Here is a 19,374-nt window from a genome sequence, read left to right as displayed (position 1 = left end):
GTAATAAGGGGAAAGAAATTGAATACCTAAACGTAGGGGAGAGGGGCGAATACCGGCTCGCTGTACGATATGGAAAAACTTGAAAAAACTTTGTCTATGGTAGAAGCGAGGCAAGGCGGATGCACGTTGAATTCCTAGAAATAATAGGCAATAAGAACTGGATCGTGGTCAGCCATTACGGGGAAAGGATCGGTGCAGAAGTTTAATGGCGGAAAGGGGGATGCGAGCTTCTTACTTCTTTGCTACTTTCACCACGGTTCCTTTCCTTTTTCTTTCCGTTCTTTCTTCTTCTTCTTCTTCTTCTTCTTATTCTTCTTCTTCGTGTTCTTCTTTCATGTTCCTCTTCCTCGCGGTTTGGCAGAGAAAGTCGAGAACGGCCAACGGCGGTAACTGGGGAGTACGAGCCACCCGGGAAAAGACGTCGACGTCGACGGGTTTCCTTGTCTTCCACAGTTTCTATACTACCCGTCGTCGTCGTATCCCCAGATCGACTCTTACCATTTTCCACCCTTCGAAACCACTATTTATTTTCTCCGTTTGCTGCGGCCGATCACTCGAACTCGTTCCTTATATATTTTCTCGCAGAAAAGTTCGATTTTTTTCAAAACTTTCATGATCCATTGTTCGCCGTCGAAGCGTGCCGGTGCAACGAAACGGCACCGTTGTTATGCTTTTTAAGCCTTCCCGATGAAATCATGAGGTTGAAAGTTGACGACATGAAACCAGAGGCTTTACAAAAGTTTTCGGCAAAGTTCGACAGTTATACACATTGTGTCAAGCAGCTACACCACCTACGGCATAACGAATCTGCAAATCGGGGAGACGTCGCTGAAGCGTGAAAATTATACCACTCGAAAGTAGAAACGAAGCCCTCCCTCGCGTAATGCGTACAAATCATGGCCTAGTGGTTATACTTTGGACGATCGTTCGCCTTAACAGGAAACGACAGATAAGAGTACTTCAAATTTAAAGGAACCTTCGGCCCGACTTACCCCTCGACCGTGAGTTGTCGTTTTTAGCAAATTTTTCATTTTCATTAAACATATTTTGCCGCATCAGGTGCCAAGTTTCGAACTCTGTCCAAAAAAAAAAAAATTGTAGCAAACTCAACAAAACGGGGATGAGCATGAAATAAATTTTTTCAAATATTTACAGCTAAATATTGCTGCATGTGTATTCAAAATAATTTTCCATTCGATGGAGTAGAAAACAGTTATAATGATAATAATTATAATAGTAATAAAAGAAAATTTTATGTAGTTCAAGCGGAAGAAAAGAAAGTATTGCTTGGAGATAAATATTTTGATGCGGAAATTGCATTATCTTTTCATCAGCAGGTTGTTTTCATAAATTAAATATTCGCATTGTCACGTAATTGAAAATTCTATTTTTCTACTTAATTTTTTTTTTTTTCCTCCAAAGTACACGGTACCTTTTTATTTATTTATTTATTTACCTTTTTTTTCTTATTGTCCTCGGTACAACCAATTACCGATGGAACGTAACTGACGGTTAATTTCTCGATTTTTTTTTTTATATCAAATAATTCGCTGCGCAAAATAATATATCTGTATACGTATAATACTATTATTCAGCCTTTGAATATTAAAGTACTCTGGAGATGAATCGGGCTGAATGATTTTTTAAGAGTCTTGAAAAACTCGGAGCTTAAATCGTGAAAGTTCGTACACGACGAAATGCTGGGTGAAGTGATACTTGTCGTTTTCTATACCCGTATTATAACTTTACGTATAATGCATATTATACACAACTCATGCCTATAGTGCACATACCTATACACGTCAACTTCACAATAATTCCAACTTTCATGAAACGGCGTCTGAAAAAGAGAGAAAAAAAAAAAAACAAAAACGAATAAGTCTGAAGAAAAACGTTGTGTTTAATTCAACTTGGTATTAAATTCACTCGGGTGGAACAGGCAAACTGAACCGTTCTTCAACCTCTGGGTATTGTATATTATTTTACAATTTTTTTTGTCTTCCTACTTTTATATAAAAAAATATTTCCACCGAATACAACATGGTAAAAAAAAATATTGCTGTACAACAACTGTTTGGAACAATATCGCAAAGTTGAAATATAAATTAAGATGTTTTTTAAAATTTAAAGAGAAGAAAAAAAAAAAAAAATAGAAAAAATAACCAATCGATCGAGGAAAAAAACGTGAAATTAAACTTTTACCCCGATATTTGTCAACTTGGAGAGAAACCGGACTAAAGGCGCATATATTATTTGTATTCCGTTTCGTTTTTCCGCCATGGGCAATTGCAGTCGTGTATATCATTCGGCAATCGCGTTGTTTATCCGATCTTTTTTTCACGTGCGCATCGCGTGTACCACGTATAAGGCGAATAATTGAAACTCATAGCCAATGTTCGTTCCTCCTTTTTTTTGCCCCCTTTTTTTGCAACTCACTCCTGGATTCGTACAACGGTCCCATAAATTCCGTTTGGCCACTTGAAACAGGCAATAGATCAACACTGTCTGCTCGTAGATCACGGCTCGCAGGCAGAGCTAGGCAGAAGTAAAGCAGCGTTCGGTATCCTGCGGGACGCAGGTACATGCCAACTATCCTGCCAATGTATAATGCACGCCCTCGTTGTTGCCACGCCTTCTAATCCAGCAATGCCGTCGTTCGCGAATCTTACGCGAAATTTCGAAAGGCTGCAGATTTTTCTTGCTTCGGGAGAAATATACCTGCTCTGATCGCATCTCTGCAAATCATTGTCGTACATTTCGCCAGGCGAACACTAGTAAGCTGCTAAATCTCCGCGTACAAGGTTCACGTGGAAATCCAAAGTGCCAAGTTCTGGTTGAGTTTAAGCGGAATTTAACCACCGACCGATTCACGTCCTCTGATCCGCAGTGTCCTCGGCACCTCGAACATCTTCACAGGATCATACCGATTACCGAAACTTTCCCGAAGCCGCTTTGCATCCTCACCTCGAACCTCGACCCTTAACTGTTGCGGATTACTCTGGGTCAGAGCGATTTTGCAGAAATGATTTACAGTATGTTGGAACGGGAGATTTGAATTCATTGAAAAACATCGATGCAGTTGAGGTGAAACGATAACGAGCAGAATGTACTCAACTCGATTGGCCCTTGTACAGACCTGCATCCTTCTGCTTCTCCCTTACTTTTTATCCATTGACAGACAGTAGTATTTGGGGTGGAAATATATGTATACTAGGGTGACCCTTAAAAAGGTGATTTTTTGAACTTTGTAGTTTCGAGTTCAGATTCGTAATCAGTGACCCTGAAAACCAAGGGTACCCAATTTTATCGAAATCAAATAACCCTTTGGATCTCGCTCCACCATATTAGATCAGCCATTTGGAATTTTCAAATTTTCATCTCAGATTCGTAATCAGTGACCCACGAAACTCACCGATACAAAATTTTACCTAAATCCGTTCGGTAGGTTGATGCGCTCCTAAAAGACTTTAACGGAATCCACCCTCTTTGAGGCGCGGGTTAGAGTTGAGATAAAAACCTGAAAAAATGAGGGAATTCTTTTTGGATGATCTGGAACCGATTTGGGGGGCGAACCGGGCGTAATTCAAAAACGATCCTTTTAAGGACAAACCCAATGTCCACGTGTGGGTACAACACGAGTAATTCTAATGCACGGACATTACGAGCGTAGGTTAAGTTATGATGGATAGAAATCCGGTTTAATGTTACTAAAAATGAAGTTCGCAGTAACGGTCTAAAGTTACCTCGAGGTACCTCTATAGGTACGCATTGTAATAAAGCTCAACCGTTCGTCCCTAAGGTAGCCTAGGTATGTATTCTTTCTAGCCCCTCGTTTTCGCCGAAGAAAGTTCGCAAGCTTTTGCTCGTCCGGGTTTTCCCAAGTTATGAAAAGTGGATTTAACTTGCTTCCTAGCGCAAAGTCGAGTTACGCTAAAACTGTACCTTATATTATCTGCGCCATGCACCGTATGTAGACCTTGCCTTCCGACCCCATTATATTATTACATTATTATACGTACGTGTGGCGTTTAAATTCCCGGCAGAATAAACGCGTGACTCGACTCAACTCCTTTGTTTCAATTAAATTAACAAGATGGCGAATTACCAGATGCCGAAAGCTTCTCGAGTTTTAAATTTGTCATTCCCTCATCCGTTTCGTTTGGACCTCAAACATTCGCTAGGTTTACGTGACAGAGTACGGAATATTAACACACTGGGGCTTTTTCGACTTGCTCGATAAAAGTATTTTCGAAAACACTTCCCGTACTTTCATCTGGACGCAGTAGTCACGTATGTATGGCGCACGGTGCAGAGCTTTTGCTGAATGGCATATCTGCGAAGCACTTCATGCAGGCTCAAGCACCTCTGGGCTCGTTCCTGTAACAAGAGGCAATATCGCTGCCTGTCCATATCTGCCCTATATTATCGCTTCATGTTCCGCATCGGGAAGATTAGAAGCAGTCCGTATATTCTCTTTCCCTGTAACTTGGAGCTTTACTCGCGCTGCTTCGCTCGCGATAAGTGATTTTAAATTAATTCATTAATTACTGTTGCGAACAATTACTCCGTGTGCTTGTAAGCGATGCTTTCAAAATTGCCTCAGGTATTTACCAATCCAGCATTAGTCGATTCCACGGAATGTTGAATGGAATAGTTTCACAGTCTCCTTTGATTCATCTTCAACTACATCGAAACTATCGGACTGTAAGAGTAGTTTACGTAAGATTTTTCGGTTACTATCCGAAAGGGAGTTGAAACGTTTCTTTATAGTTGATAGCCAAACGCTGGAAATTTCACTCTAAGGGAAACATGCGACAAGCTGTTCATGCATGACGCGTCTTTTTCTCACCGAATGCAGAACAAACTTTCCACTTCGAATTTCGAAGTGCTTGCTGTCTGCAGAACATTTCGGCAACAGCTTTCAATGACACGCAGCTTGCAAACGTTTATCTGAAGCTCAGGGCGAGACGAGTATCGGGGATTAAAGATTCGATTAAAGGCTTACACGATTAGACGGTTAACTCGAGTTTCGAACTCTTTACACACGGTGAAAACGGGCGATTCGATTACCGCCGTTCAATTATAACCCATCCACGGTGTTTTCTCTCCAATTCTTTCCTCTTTGATTAAGTTTTTTTTTTTTCAACAGTTGAGCCGAAGGTTCCGCGGATTTCCGGTCTTTTTCACCCGAAGGAACGCCCATCGTCCGTATCTAATTGTAACTGGTCCGCCACTTCTCGCGAAGGATAACAATAATTTATAAATCAAACTACCGACAGTCCTTCTGAACTTTGATTGTCGACAGCTAATTTTTTCGGTTTTGCGACTGCTCGAAGTATGAGCCGCTATAAATTTTCAATTTCGGCACTTTCATATTTCTCTATCTCCGCATTCTGTACTTTGGTCATTCGGATAAGAGAGCGTTCGGTTAAATGCACTTTCGGGAAAACAGTTCTTCTACTGGGTGATTTATCGAAAATCCCAATTTCGGTAAGCTGTTGAATTCGTAGTTGTTTCAAAATTCGTATCTCGAAAATGTCGGGTTTTCGTTAAGTCGACTTTTTGGTCTTTCGGGATTTTGACGTCCACCCCTCTCAGAGACTTACTCGCCAACCCATCTCACCTTCTTTCACTTCCTTCTTCTACTCAAATCTAGTCAATTACCTCGCGGGACAAGCAAACGGAATTATTAAAGCATTATAAATTCTTGCACTCCGGGAGTTGTAATCGTTCGAACGATTGAATAACCCACGTAGCGTGGTTACTGTTTCACTATGTCGCACGCATCACGCGTAACACCTGCATCCCTCTCAAAGCGGATCACATAAGGCAGAGTGAATATTAGGGGAGAAGTTGCCTAGGCAGGTGTAACTACCATTATACAACCCGATACGAACCACCCTCGGCACGCATCCATGTATAATATGTGTCGCAAAGTCCAGCCGTTATATGGGAACAAGACAAGGCAGGTGGTATAGTTTACCGCTGTTCTTAGCTTGCGGAGGAAATGAGCTAGAATACGAAATGGCCAATGGCTTGACTCGCCGTAAATCTTGAAGAAAATGGCCCAGAGATACGACACGGTTCTCGCCTGTATTCACGAGTTGTTGCTAAGGTCCCACCCTGCGTATCGCCAAAGCCGAGCGAGCATCGTTGCTATAATTTAGTGTGTAATTGACAATACCTTGTGTCGTTTCACTCGTTTTCAAGATAATCGAAACTCCGATTTTCTCATTTTTTTTTTTTCTTATTCCAAAATTGTCGAGATTTTCTCTCGTCGATTTATCGCGGCCTAAGATTATTTCTCCCGTTTCTAGCGAGTCGATGACGACCTTGCTTGGCTACGAAAGGCCACGTCTCGCAGATCCTGACTCTCACCTCATCTAATTATGCCTCTTAAAAGGCTAGTAAACTGTCTTAACGAGGTTACCTTATTAAAGAATTCCTCCGAGGCACCCTCCGGTGCTTGATAAAACTCCCTTCTGAAAGATGTCCCCCCACACCACCCCAACCCAAGGTTCGAGGGTTTAAAAAATAAAGGAGTTTTTCATTAACCGAGTAAAATATGTTCGTGAAAATTGGCCGACTACAGAGATCTCTCTTCCTTTTCATATTTTTTCTTTAAACTGGGAAGAAAAATCTCTTTCTCTTGGCCCTGTTCGGATTTTCAATTAACTTACGAAGAGTACGCTGCGTTTAACCGATAAGAGATTCACCAACACCGCGCTTTGGAAAAAAGCTCGAAGCTCGCTAACGAATATCCGTTCCGTACGCGGTCCGTTCATGCCACTCGTGTAATACGGTTGCATACCACTTGTTCCCAACCAACGTGGCAATTGCCGACTGAAAATTAAGAGGGAGAGGCGGGGATTCAACGTGAGCAATGTCTCGCTCGATTAACCATTTAAAGAACTGCAAGGAAGAACCCGGAAGGCAACGGAATTTCGACTAACATAACGACCCAATTTCACTGCAGTGTAGACAAATTAACCTACGTGCAGGAATTCGTATCATCTGAGTATGTCACACTTTAAATTACATGCGGTGTAATTCATAGTAATAATTTTCAAATTTTCATCCACGAGATTCATTTTCACGGATTTGATATACTTATTATTATTATTATTATTACTATTATTATTATTATGTTATTACCTGCTGCACTTGAAATTCCCTGCTTCTACGTTTACTATGTATACGCAAATACTACCGCAGCTATGTCTACAAGTGTTTTTTTTTTCTGTTATTTTTGCCTCTGCTTTTATCCCCATTGCGAGGAGAAAAATTTCACCATTTAGTAGCCAGAAATCGGAAAACAAAAAAGAGAAAAATATGAACGAGGGATTTAGATTTTGAAAAATGCGTGGCGATATATTTTCCTCATGTGAATCAAGGCGAGAGGAATTACCGCTGGGTTTTCAACGTTTGGAACAAAGCAGTCGTAAGGACAAAGTGACGTAACGAGAAAATAAAAAAAAAAAAAAAACAACCAACTGGAACAATAAAAAAAAAAAAAAAAACACAAAAAGTGGATGCAAAATAAAAGACAGCGAAAACAAAGTGTCCGTAGGTTGAAAATACTCGCTATACGTGACAAGAGCCTTGATTCTGGTCGCTTCCATTTTCCCTTTTTACTCAGTTCATATTTCACTTTCACGTTCGACCGTCTGTCTCTGTCATCCTCGGTTCTCGGCTTACCGTGCTAAAAATCGTTGGCTATGAATATCTCTACAGTGCGCATATACTTAGGAATCGTATTGTAAACCCTACGCTTGGGATAAAAAAATTAATTCCCAACGTTGTTACATTAAAAAAATGTTATATACATATATATATTAGGGTTTGTGAAAAAAAAAAAAAATTATTGTCATCTAATTTTGTTTTTGAAACATTATATTATATTTTCTATTAGTTTATTCCCTGTACCGCCTTGCGGTTTTATTTAATTCACTGTGAAATTTTACCTCGCGAAACGGAGGCTTCTGTCAATTAAGTCTAACAGGTGCCTCATCGGAATGATTTCTGGTCGACCGAGAAAATTTTCAACATTTTTTCTCAGAGTCCCACTTCGACGATGCTTCTTACAATACATGAAAGCACTCATTTTTTACGTGGGAAACGATAAGAGAATAAAACAACATTTTTTTTGCCGTACCCTAATGTACACATATATGCATATGTTTATACACTATACGTATATATGTATACAGGTTTTTTCGCAATATTACTACGAGATCGATCAACCTTGTCGATGTAATTTCATCCTCGCAGCGATATATCATATCTTCACTCGTTAGAGGATGGCGTTAGAACAAATTGCTCCCAGTGGACGAGGTCCTCTTGTTGTCGGATAGGCTGCGCTAGGGTTTATCTCTCTCCCCCTCTCTCTCTCTCTCTCTCTCTCTCTGTACAATTTCTATGTAATTTGCGGGCCTGCGGTGTCTACGGGTTTGCAACAGCGTTACGGGAAGTTCGACAAGGGCGAAGAGGCGCGTCCGAAGACCCGAGAATTTCAGAATTTCAACTAACCGAGGTCTCTGGGGACTGTGCGGCTACCAGCTTACAAAGTCTCCGGACTTGTAATTACACCTCATTCACATGCGGTGCTGGGACGATAGTTATTACAGGGACGAATAAATATCGGGGAATATCTCGAATCCGTTACCTCCGCAGCGATTTGGTAATTTGGGAATTGAAAATACATGCGCTACATTATCAATTAATTGGTATCGCTTCTTTGTTTCGGTTAAATGGTGTTTCGTTTGATGCTGAATAAACTTTGATCCAATCAATATGAAATAAAACACGTATCACTCAATAGCAATAATTATTGAAGACATTACTGTTTTATTTTTCTTTTTAATTTTTTTTTTTTTTATCATCGCACGTGTGGGTGTGTTCGTGTGATTTTTTATTTTTTTTCTTTCTTCTTTTACCTTTAAGAACGTAGGAGTAGCCTCGATTAATCTATTCTCTTATCGTGTTTGCACATCGAGCCTGAAAAACGGCTCTTGTTTTCATGATCCACAATTTTGTACAGGATTTCGCGCCGACGTGACGGCTAACAAAAAGCGTATAACGGCTTTTTCGCGTTTCTGCCCGACACTTGCGATTAATTCACGCTTCGCCCGGGAATCTGATCTTTCTGGTCTTGATAACCGGCGGCGCATCCCTTAGCCGCGACAAATTCAACCCTGTTCCCTCTCATCGCTAGATTGAAAAAGTTGCCGGGAAAGTGAATTTCAAGATTGGCTACGTAAAGCTTGTATATACAGGAAGAGAAATTTTCCAGGCTTATTATTTGAAACTCCCTCTTAAGGCAAGACCGTCTTCATCGGAGTTGCGAGAATACCATCGAAGCCTGTGGCTGTAATGGAATAACGCTCTTTAAACCTGCCGTCGAAATCCATAACCTCGCCATTTTACTCCGTGATTGGTGTTGATTAATTAATCAGCAATCACGAAATTTCGCCAACCGGCGGATGTTTCATTTGTGCTTGATTTATCAACAATAAACGCAGAAATACCCCTCTTGGCCATACGGGCGATAGCGAATGTTACAAGTACTTGCACCCAAACCTACGCCTAGGCACGTAGATTGATTGAAATTGGATTCTGTCGATCGATTATACATATAAATGCCAATTAATATTCATTATATTCCATAACGAGCACACATTCGATTGGATTCGACGAGTAAAATCAGATCCTGAGGTGAAAATTTGGCGGAGAAAGGATCCCGAGTGGCTTTCGTAATCTGTCAGAATTCCCGCGTGGTCGACGCGTGTTTTACGGAACAGAGAGCTGCGTTATTGCCGGCAGGTAAACCGAATCACGATTCCTGAATTTTCAAAATTAACGCTACCCGAATACCATCACGGATCCGCAGCCGGGGCGACGGCGACGAGTATCCGTCTCTTTTGAATTGGACGATAATGCCGCGGGTCACGTACCGCGAATGAAAACCATCATGAACTCTAAACGCCCAATTTTCTGCTAGGCAGAGCAAAGCTGGGTAGAGCTGAAATCTCCTGATCGTCGTTAGACGCTGAATTAGCAAACGAAAATTTTAACAGAATTCAACCCCGCTTAATGCCTTTGTCGATATAAATTCCGATTCTGTTCATTATTGTGCTAAATTCCAGGATCTGATCCTCACCCTTCGCTTTCCCGTTCAATTGAGAACCATCATTCGTGTAAATTCATTTCAGTGATCGTTGAGATTTCGCTCATCAAACGATGGAAATAAAATGAATAATAAAAAAAAAGAAAAGAAATCGATCGTGACAATTCGATGGTTTTATTTATTCGTTTATTTTTTTACTTTTATTTTTATTTCGTTTTCGACAAAACCAATTGGACGTTATTAACAATCAACAGACAATAACACACGCTGTGACTTGATCCTCAAGGCTTTCGTCCCATTTTCAAGAGGGATGAGTTTCTGGACCGGTTTTTACCCATTGACCTGATGAATTGGCACGCAAAAACATACGACTGTGATGTTTCTTTTTTTCTTTTTTTTTTTTACGTACCAAAACATATCTCGGTGAGGTGTATCTCGGGCGTACTCACCTCGTAAAGCGACGATCAGGTCTGACACGTAAGCCGTTATAACTTTGTTACATCTCTAGTCGTTAAAACATCGCATTGTAGTTTGTCGTAAATAAGGACGATCGAAAGACAGCTTGCAGGCATATGCGCCGGAAAGTAAGAACACGCCGTCAGCTCGACTGCGTACAAAAGTGGGACAGCAAGGGTTCGTTGGGCGGGTTTGCCTGGCACGTGAGGTAATCTTACAGCTTGAGTAATTAACCGGCGCATCGCTCCGCTGTTTCTAGTTGGCTTCCGTCCCTCCCGCCCCTTGACGTCAGGTGATTAGCCTTACCTGACCCCCAATGCTACCTCGTCCGGGGTGATGAATGGGGGAAAGACGGAGCTTTGCATCTTCGGTCCAGCGGCGAACGCCACCGATGCAATTCGCACCGGTCCATCATTCCCAACGCTGCCGTTCCAACACAGCGAAAACCTGCGATCATTATCTTCGTCGATGCGTGCCACGATATCGAGTTACCTCGTGATTGCCTTGCTTTGATACAGTACCGCGTTCGGAGGGGAGAAATTAACGGAATTGTTGCCCGGGAATTGTAATTGGGCGAATTCGACGTGTAGGATCCTCTTCGTTCGCACGGTGTAAGGTTCGAAGACCCGTCGCTATTATGGCGGATACCTACACCGTGATCTAACAAGCAAGGTAATCTTTCCTTTTTCTTTTTTTTTTTGTTTATTTTATTATCTGCCGTTAAACGCTTCAAGGACGTGAAACCAGCATCCAAAGTAAGTAAAAAGTTTTCTCACACCGAGGTATGAAATTTGTAATTTTCTCAATTAAAAAAAAAAAAAAGAAAAAGAAACTGCCAAATCACTCCTTAACGTTGAAGGGTGGTTTCACCCCCTTAAAGTCTTTAATGGCAGATAAAAACAGATAGGTGTCGCCTTTGTTTTTAGTTTACTCTAACATATTACAAAAGAAATCAAAACGGGGTTATCGACCTGGGATACCTTCCTTGCCAGTATCTAATATTTGATTTTACGAAACGTCAAGCGCGAAACTACCGCGTCGTCTATTGCATAATGGGGGAAGGAGGCGGAAGAAAGTTAAATTGTCCCACCCAGTATCGGGTTTTACCTTTGAATCTTAAGTAGCAATACCGGAGCGAAGCGACCGCGTGTCTCGTGGCTTTGCTTGTTTTAATCTCCAACTCGGTATTGGATGAATTCGTTTGTAACGTTGTTGAACCTCGGGCACCGTGACGCTTTGAACTTCGACTTCGTTTAGCCGTAGTCGCTGCCTGTAACCATCCGATCGCGCCGACCGATGTCGTTCAATGAGAAATTTAAAAACGAGGTTAAGGAACGGTGCCGTTGAATTTTCTTTTTTCTCTTCGTTTCATGAATACCATTCGCTTCTGACAAAGACACGCTTTTCTCGAGAAAGATTAATCGACGAGGTTTCTGACTCTTCTTGCTCAAACGTTTGCTTCCACGTTTCAATAGCCACGGATTTGAAAAACCCAGAGGCATCGTAACGCGGCAGCGTAGGAATCTCGATTTCCCTGAAATTTTGAATATTTGTTAGCGTACATCAGGGTATGAAAATCTTTGAATTTTCAGGTCCCTAGGCCTCAACCATCACGACAAACACGTTGACCAATTTTGTCACATTTTCGAATCGAACCTTCGTCTTTTAATTTTTATAACTGTTACTGTCGTTGTAAAAAAATATGACGATGTGTGTGTTCTTTTTTTTTTTTTGTAAAAAAGTTTTATCTTTGTGAACGGGAAATCTATTTTCAGAAAATCCCAAAACGACGCTTCTTTTCACTTTATCGGTCTCGTATATGCGGAGGCTGAAAAAATACATTATTTATATTTTTAATTTCAAAAATTAGACTTGTCGAGTGTATCCCAAAATTATAAGAGTGAAGCGAAAATGGTATCACGATTAAATTGGTATTAATATTCTAGGGATTCCGAATTTTCCGAATTTACATTTTATTTTGAATAAAAATATGAAATGTTTCTATTTTTTTTTTTTTTTTTTATGAGAAAAAGTAAACCTACGTTTTGAGATATACATTAAAATACATTTCACATTCGGAAAGATGAGTCTTTTTTATACAAAAAAGAAAAAACATATCAGGTCATATTTTTTTTCCAACGTCAGGAAGTGCTCGGAATTCGAAGATAACAGTCCAATTCAAAAAATTGATAAAATTGATCAACGTGTACAAATAACGTACACAAATTTCAGTTAGATTCAAATTTTGTCTCGGAAAATTTGGGCAAATATTCGTGAATAAGCCCGTGTATACCTAATAATAAGCGAGAATCACTGGATCTCAGATTCTTATTTCCTGTGGCATAAAGAAAGAGAAAGAGGGAAAAAAAAGAGAAAGAAAGGAAAACTACTTCCGCCCGACTAGCCTCTGGCATTGTGGTTTTCCGCTTGTTTCTCGGGTGTTCTTTTGCCCTCTTTCCCATTTATTCCCAGCCTGGAACCGCTGTAGGAAGGGAATTAATCTGCAATTCGATTTATATTGATTAGAGTTAGACAGGCGGAAAAGAAAGCATCGGAGTCAAAGAAGACGCGAGAGAAGTTTAATCGTTCTTTCCTCTTAGTTTTCTCTCCTTCTCACACCTCGATTCTCTCCATCAACTCCTCCCCGCAAGCTCCCCCGATTCCCGTCCGACTCTCCTTTCTTCCAATTCGACCCCCTCGCAAACCCCGACCAATGCCATTCGTGCAAAGTAACCGTACGCCTGTCGTTGTTCTCAATGTATCGACACAGAGCCTTAATTCCCGGCGGTGAAATTATTCCGTTTTATTAGACTGTGAAATGGCGCGGGGCCGGATTCGCGCTAAGCGCAGCCCAGGCCAAGCAATAAACCCCGAAGGGATGTCTGGAATTGGATGGAGTCGCGGGAGATACCCTCCACTCCTCTTTGCCCGTTCGTCGAATTAAAACGGCTCTACAGCTGATTGACGAATTTGCGCGAAATTAAAACGCCGACTCATTGACGAGAGCGTGAAAAAGGTTTCGACGAATCGTTTCATCGCATTTCGCCGTTCGTACTTTTCCATTCGTCACCATCGCGCCTGCCTTTGTCACGGCAGTTGTGTCTTCACCGTCGATAACCGAAGCGCGCAAGCGACAAAAATCAAATTCGCTACTTCGCCATTCCGGCGTATTTGCTCATGCTGAAAATTGCGCGTTAGCGACAATCAGTGGCTCCCCGGGTTTTGTTGTTAAGCTTTCAAATTACGCGGTTATTATATTCTCTTTACTCTCAATTCACAAGCCACTTTGGGTTACCTCATTTAACAATTACCAACTTTCGCCCGCACGTGCAGGCACGGAGCTTTTAACGTACTGTTACCGACCTAAGTTTATGCATAATAAACCACGAAGAGACTAATTTCCAACGTTATGTTATTGTTATGCGACGAGGTGAAAAGTGTATAAAACACAAATATCGTAGCAAAAATAGTGCGGAGAACAAATAAGAGACAGTCCGCGATATTTCGCTCCGTCGATCTGACTGTGGTCGGATAATCCGATAGCTGGTGGTATAATTAATATGCGACCGCTCACTTGGAAAGGTTCGAAAATCTGTTCTTCTTCCCTCGCCGTATCCCGCAATTAGTGATCCATCTCCAGCTGCTATGTACAATCCTTCAGCCCACAGCCATTTATCTCTATTTACACGGTTTTCTCTCCGCTTTCAATTTATCTCCAAGCAATTTCACTCCACGCGTCCCTTCGCACACGAGCTCTCATTAATATTAAATTATTCCGTAGGCAGACTACTACGCACGAGCTTAGAGTAGCTTATTGTTGGAAAATAATCCCGCGCTTTTTGTTCGCGAAGAAAATTGTTTCGGACACTTTGCCGGCAAGTGTTTTTGAAGGATTAGGAAGAAGCAAAGGTGAGTGAAGAAAAGGCACTTAGTCCTTGGAGAGATAAGAAGCAGGAGCAGCGACAGTCAATTTAAGATTTACCGAGGCTTATACTTAGCCGCCCGAATTTAGAAACCGCGAAAGTTTGAACTCCGCCGTCGGTGGGTGGCAAAATTTTCATCGCGCCTGAGCTTTTATTCGGAATGATATTATTACCGAAGGGAAGATCAAAAGCCATTCCGGATTCGATGCCAGGGATTCAAACTTCTTTAATTAGTATTCAGGGAAGTTGGATCTCCTCTCTCCTCTCTCTTTGAGCTGCAGCTGCTACCCGGTATTTTGCCTGCTCAGCTGACCCTCTTTACCTCTTTCCCGCTACGCTAGATCTCCAATTACTCCGAGTAAAGTTGAATTAAACCCTCGCCCCTATCATTTTCTCGATTCGGAAGGACCTTCTGGTCTATTAACACCTTTCTGCTAGGATATTGTCGCAGCCTCCCTCGCTAAATACACTTTCGGTGTCCTCTTCATAGTCTGAACAAATCCCAGCAATCGTCGTACTTTCAAAAGTAATTCTTATTGTTAGTCTTTACGCTGATTCGGAACACCTACTTTGCAATTAAAAGTCTTACACCTCTCTTGGGACGGAAAGACTTGATCGATCGATTCTTATTATAAAGTTTTCACTCTTCGCTGAAAGCTCGACGCTGTTTTCATGTCTCTCACTCTCTCTCTCTCTCTCTCTCTCTCTAGTCAAGAAACAAACTTTCACGTTATGAAAAGAATACGGGTCAACAAACATAATTGCTATTCCAATATTCAAGCTTCTCGCAGTGACAGTAACGGAGTAAACTTGCCGAATATCGTTCCATCATCCGCACAGATCAACTGGCAGCAACATTCTGCAACACAGCGCAAAAAAAAAAAAAAAAAAAAAACTGAAAATTCGCGAAAATCTTTTACAGCCTCTTCACGCGTATTTATCTACCTAAATAAATTCTTTGGATCAGTAGATACGTTTTTTCTCGCTGCTTCTGCATAACGGCGATAATAAATACACGGCTTTCATTAATCCAACGGTGCAGCGGAATAAATCCCCCAGAGAAATATACCGTCAGGCTCAGAACTATTCCCCGGGTGGTTGAACCTTGCAAACAAAGTATTATAACTCACTGTAAATAACCTTACAAACGGTTGTTTCCCTTGCCTGATACACGGAAGACCGGGTCGTGTGGATTAACATTGAACAAAATAGAACAGCTCGTTGTCAACCTTTGATAAAAATAATTCACTCTAGCACGTATAATGACAGTACGGAACGCAATGATGAAACGAAGAAGGTGTCGCCATGTCGCGGCGGTTCTCCAGTGTGGATAATTTGCCGCGTAGCTTGGGGTCGTTGATCGGTCATTAAGTCTACCGTGCAGCGAGCTGGAGGCGCCACCAGCAGTGTACAAACTACGATCAGGAACACCAAAGCTCTGGTGACAATTAAGGAGGAGTTGCGGAGGGCCTTTGGCGAGATGTAACACCACTGATACGCGATACTTCAAACTGGCCGGACAGTTTCACAAGCTTTCATCGCCGGACAGCCAGGCGTTGGTTCGCAAGCGGAGCCAAAACCGCTTTGCGACTTTGAACGATGAAACTTGAAGGGCATCCGTGATCCTTTCGATGCTCCTTTGAAACCCTAGATCCTCCTGAACTCACTCGGGGGAAAAAGGTACACGTCAATATCGGGGAAAGTGCCCCGCGCTCTTTTCGACTCGACTTCATCCGCATTGATCATTCCTTGAAGCTTCGGGAACTCCGGGAACGTGTACCGCGGTGATGCCGAGCTTTTATCACTCCGTGGCTTTCCACCGAGACGAAGTTCGCAACGTAGCGGCAAGACTTTAGCCTTCTCTGATATACCTTGAATCGCACAATGGAAATGGATTGAAAGATCTGGGACATTGATATGCATCGCTGATATACCTGCGTGAAGCTACGTTACACGGCAAAGGCATCACTCAAAGCTTCGACGAGAACCAGTCGTGGTATTGTGGCCAGTTGTGAACACGATCAACTAAGGATATGCTTCTAGGAACGGAGGAAACATGCCGCGAGTGAAATATACTGATGCAATACCCTGTCGCGTAGAATGCAGAATAGAGATGAAAAGATTCGGATTTACAATCGTCGCCGACTTTGGGTAGAGTTCAGTTTTGAAGAATGGTATTACGTCCCACGTTGAAGTTCGGTTTATCGTTGATCAGCGGTAATCGGAGATGACTTCTTCCTCTGACTGACGATGAAGTATTTCGGACCAACTTCTCGGTACGGTATCTTGCGAAAACCGCAAGTCGTTCTTCTGGAAAATAGTCATTCGTCTACTTCCGCATAGCTATCAAAAATTACTGATATGTAATCGATGATCTAAATTGAGTTTCAGGATGCTTGAAGCATTATTCGCACCACTCATTTGTTCATCAGTCTGACAGATCGAATTTTTTTCGGGAAATGACCAGAACGTGACTGGATCCCAGCTTTCCTCGTTTGTCAGTGTTCGTTAACGTAACGAACAGACCAGTTTATTGTCAGTATTTATTTGAACTTGACGCCGAAAAAGAGTTGGTTCGTGTCCGTCGTTTCTCGTATTTTTTAGAAGAGTAGAAACAGTAGACAAAGAATAAAACCGGCACGAAAAGACTATGCTAATCTGGCTATACTTCACGATTTATGCAACTTTAGTTGAGGCTTCCGAAGGATGAATCAGAGATTTTGCATTTTTTCCCGCGTAAGCCGCGTTCTATATTTTCCACCGGATGCCTGGCGAGATTCTTTTTCCGATATGTGAATGCACACGTACCTTAGGGAGAAAATTCAACAACGGAAGAGGGCGCCTTACGGCTGAAACATTTTTTACCATCGGTACCAAGAAATCCCGAACGCTAGCTTCTTCTGAATCAGCACGCTCCACGTGAGGTGAATACAAAACCACAACGGAAGTCAGCTAGCTGCAGCGGAGAGTCGGAGTCGGTGGAGTCGAGTTATCGGTAATAGTCGATTGAATATCGCCCGCTTCTAGAAATGTCATTCAATCGTTGGAACCTGGTCGGGGGTTCGCCCGCGTAAGTATTCTATATCCACATCGAAGCCTTCCTCCTGTTTCGTTACGGCTTACCGGATCTCGATACTTTTCCTCGATGTCTCTCCACCCCCTGCTCGATGTTCAAACTTATTTATCTTGGCGTACTTTCAGCGATGCCGCAATACAGACACTTTGTTTTTTTATCCTGAAAGGGTTCCGCCAAGCGATCCTATACTTCACTTCCACTTCTGCTCCCACTTTCATTTTTCCCTTTTCCGACATTTTTTCTCCTCCACCCTCTACTCTCCTCACTTTTTATCCACCGCAATGTTTCCATCCCTCCTCCCCCCTCCTCGCGGCCTTATCCTGCAATGCAGAGCTCGAAGTCGTCCTCGCTTATATCAGTTTACCTCAACCCCGTTTCCCGCATACCCAAATCCCCAACAGCAGACATCTATTGCCTTTCGTGATTGGATCCGCTGAGCCGAAACTCACCGATCGATCAAATCACGGAGCTTTTCCCTTCGGCCTTGGACCAAATCTTGAGCCTCGATTCTCCTCAAGTGTCGCCAAGCATACCAAGACTAATCATCTCCTATTCTCCGACGAACGGCACGCCGCGTTGCAAACAGCTTGCGACCCGTACGATCCTATTCCGATAGCATGCAGTTTGTCCGTTTCTCATCCCTACCGTGGAGGAAACCGAGGATCACCGACGAGTTAAACTTGCCTCCGGGAGGTACTTTGCCGGGCAATACGCTCCCAGGATCCCGGTTTGTGGTTGGAAGTCACGTACTCTATTCCCCGAAGTAGTTCCAGTGCCTTTATCGGTTGATAACTCGTGAGAATCAAACGAAGATACACTTTCGCGATAACTTCTTTATTCTCGATGTCAAACCGTGACTCGCAGCGGATATTTTCCGCGACTGAAAGGTAGAATCACCCCCCGCAATGGCCGTAAATCACCTTCCTCTCCTCTTACGAGAATGTATTTTCTGTTGCAGGGCGGCCCCACGTCTGTATTCTCGTTACCGCAGACGATACTGAACCTCTACGAACGTGGCTCGGCCAATCCCGAAGTGCAAGGACATCAGGACGTGAATCAGGTACGTGAGAAATAATGTAATAAAAATAAATCCTCAATGACGTCGGAAAACGAGTCGACACTCGGAACCATATAATCGTATCTACCGTTCGGTGCCAAAAGGCGGTGGCGCAGGTCTCCGCCTTACCTATGGACGGTACGAAGAGCTTTCCCTGTAAGCTCTGCCGAGCTTTAAGTAACTCTGCGTCGGTAAAAGCCCTCGCGCGATGTCCGCCTGCTTCGAATCTTACCACCATTTCAAACTCGAGTTATCTTCGTTGGCACGAAGAGTTATTTTCTCAACGCACGACCAGAGAGCTTTATCATTCACAGAGCAGTCGGTAATTTTACCGTTTCAACTACTGATTGGACTTTACGAATCTTGTCGAACGTTGTTTTCATAGTTTGAATCGACGAAAAAAAAAGTTTGCCAATTTGATACGTTAGCTCCAATCTAAAGCTTTTCACATTCCTGATTATATTTTTGTTCTCTCATTGTAATTTTTTTTTTTTACTTGGATCGGAACTGGCCACGAGGTCGAAAAAAGTTAAACCAGACACAGTTCACGACTTGTTTGTTCTCTCGTCTATACGTGTATATACAAACACATACACGCTCTGTACAAACAAGCAGGCAGCGTACACGCCGCGTTTGATACTGGCTCGGTGGTTGTGTTATATGTACAGAAAGCGAAAGATAAACTGGATTTGAAACACTCAGCAGGGATGGAAAATACTGTAGCCACGGTAACAGC

The 19,374-nt window shown here is 42.3% G+C and overlaps 1 protein-coding gene across 14 annotated transcripts in view; it reads left to right on the top strand.

The window, feature by feature from the left end:
• dlg1 (discs large 1) overlaps window positions 1-19,374 on the top strand; it is a 390,478-nt gene that overhangs the window by 223,308 nt on the left and 147,796 nt on the right. For all 14 annotated transcript variants that reach the window (XM_069135126.1, XM_069135127.1, XM_069135124.1 and 11 more), the window contains one exon: window positions 18,540-18,641. In XM_069135126.1, coding sequence (XP_068991227.1) covers window positions 18,540-18,641 — 102 coding nt within the window. The remainder of the gene's footprint in view (window positions 1-18,539; window positions 18,642-19,374) is intronic.

Source organism: Neodiprion pinetum, chromosome 1 (genome assembly GCF_021155775.2).
Source record: "Neodiprion pinetum isolate iyNeoPine1 chromosome 1, iyNeoPine1.2, whole genome shotgun sequence".
Taxonomy (NCBI): domain Eukaryota; kingdom Metazoa; phylum Arthropoda; class Insecta; order Hymenoptera; family Diprionidae; genus Neodiprion; species Neodiprion pinetum.
Note: the sequence above shows the minus strand (reverse complement) of the source record. Positions and strands in the feature narration are given on the sequence as shown.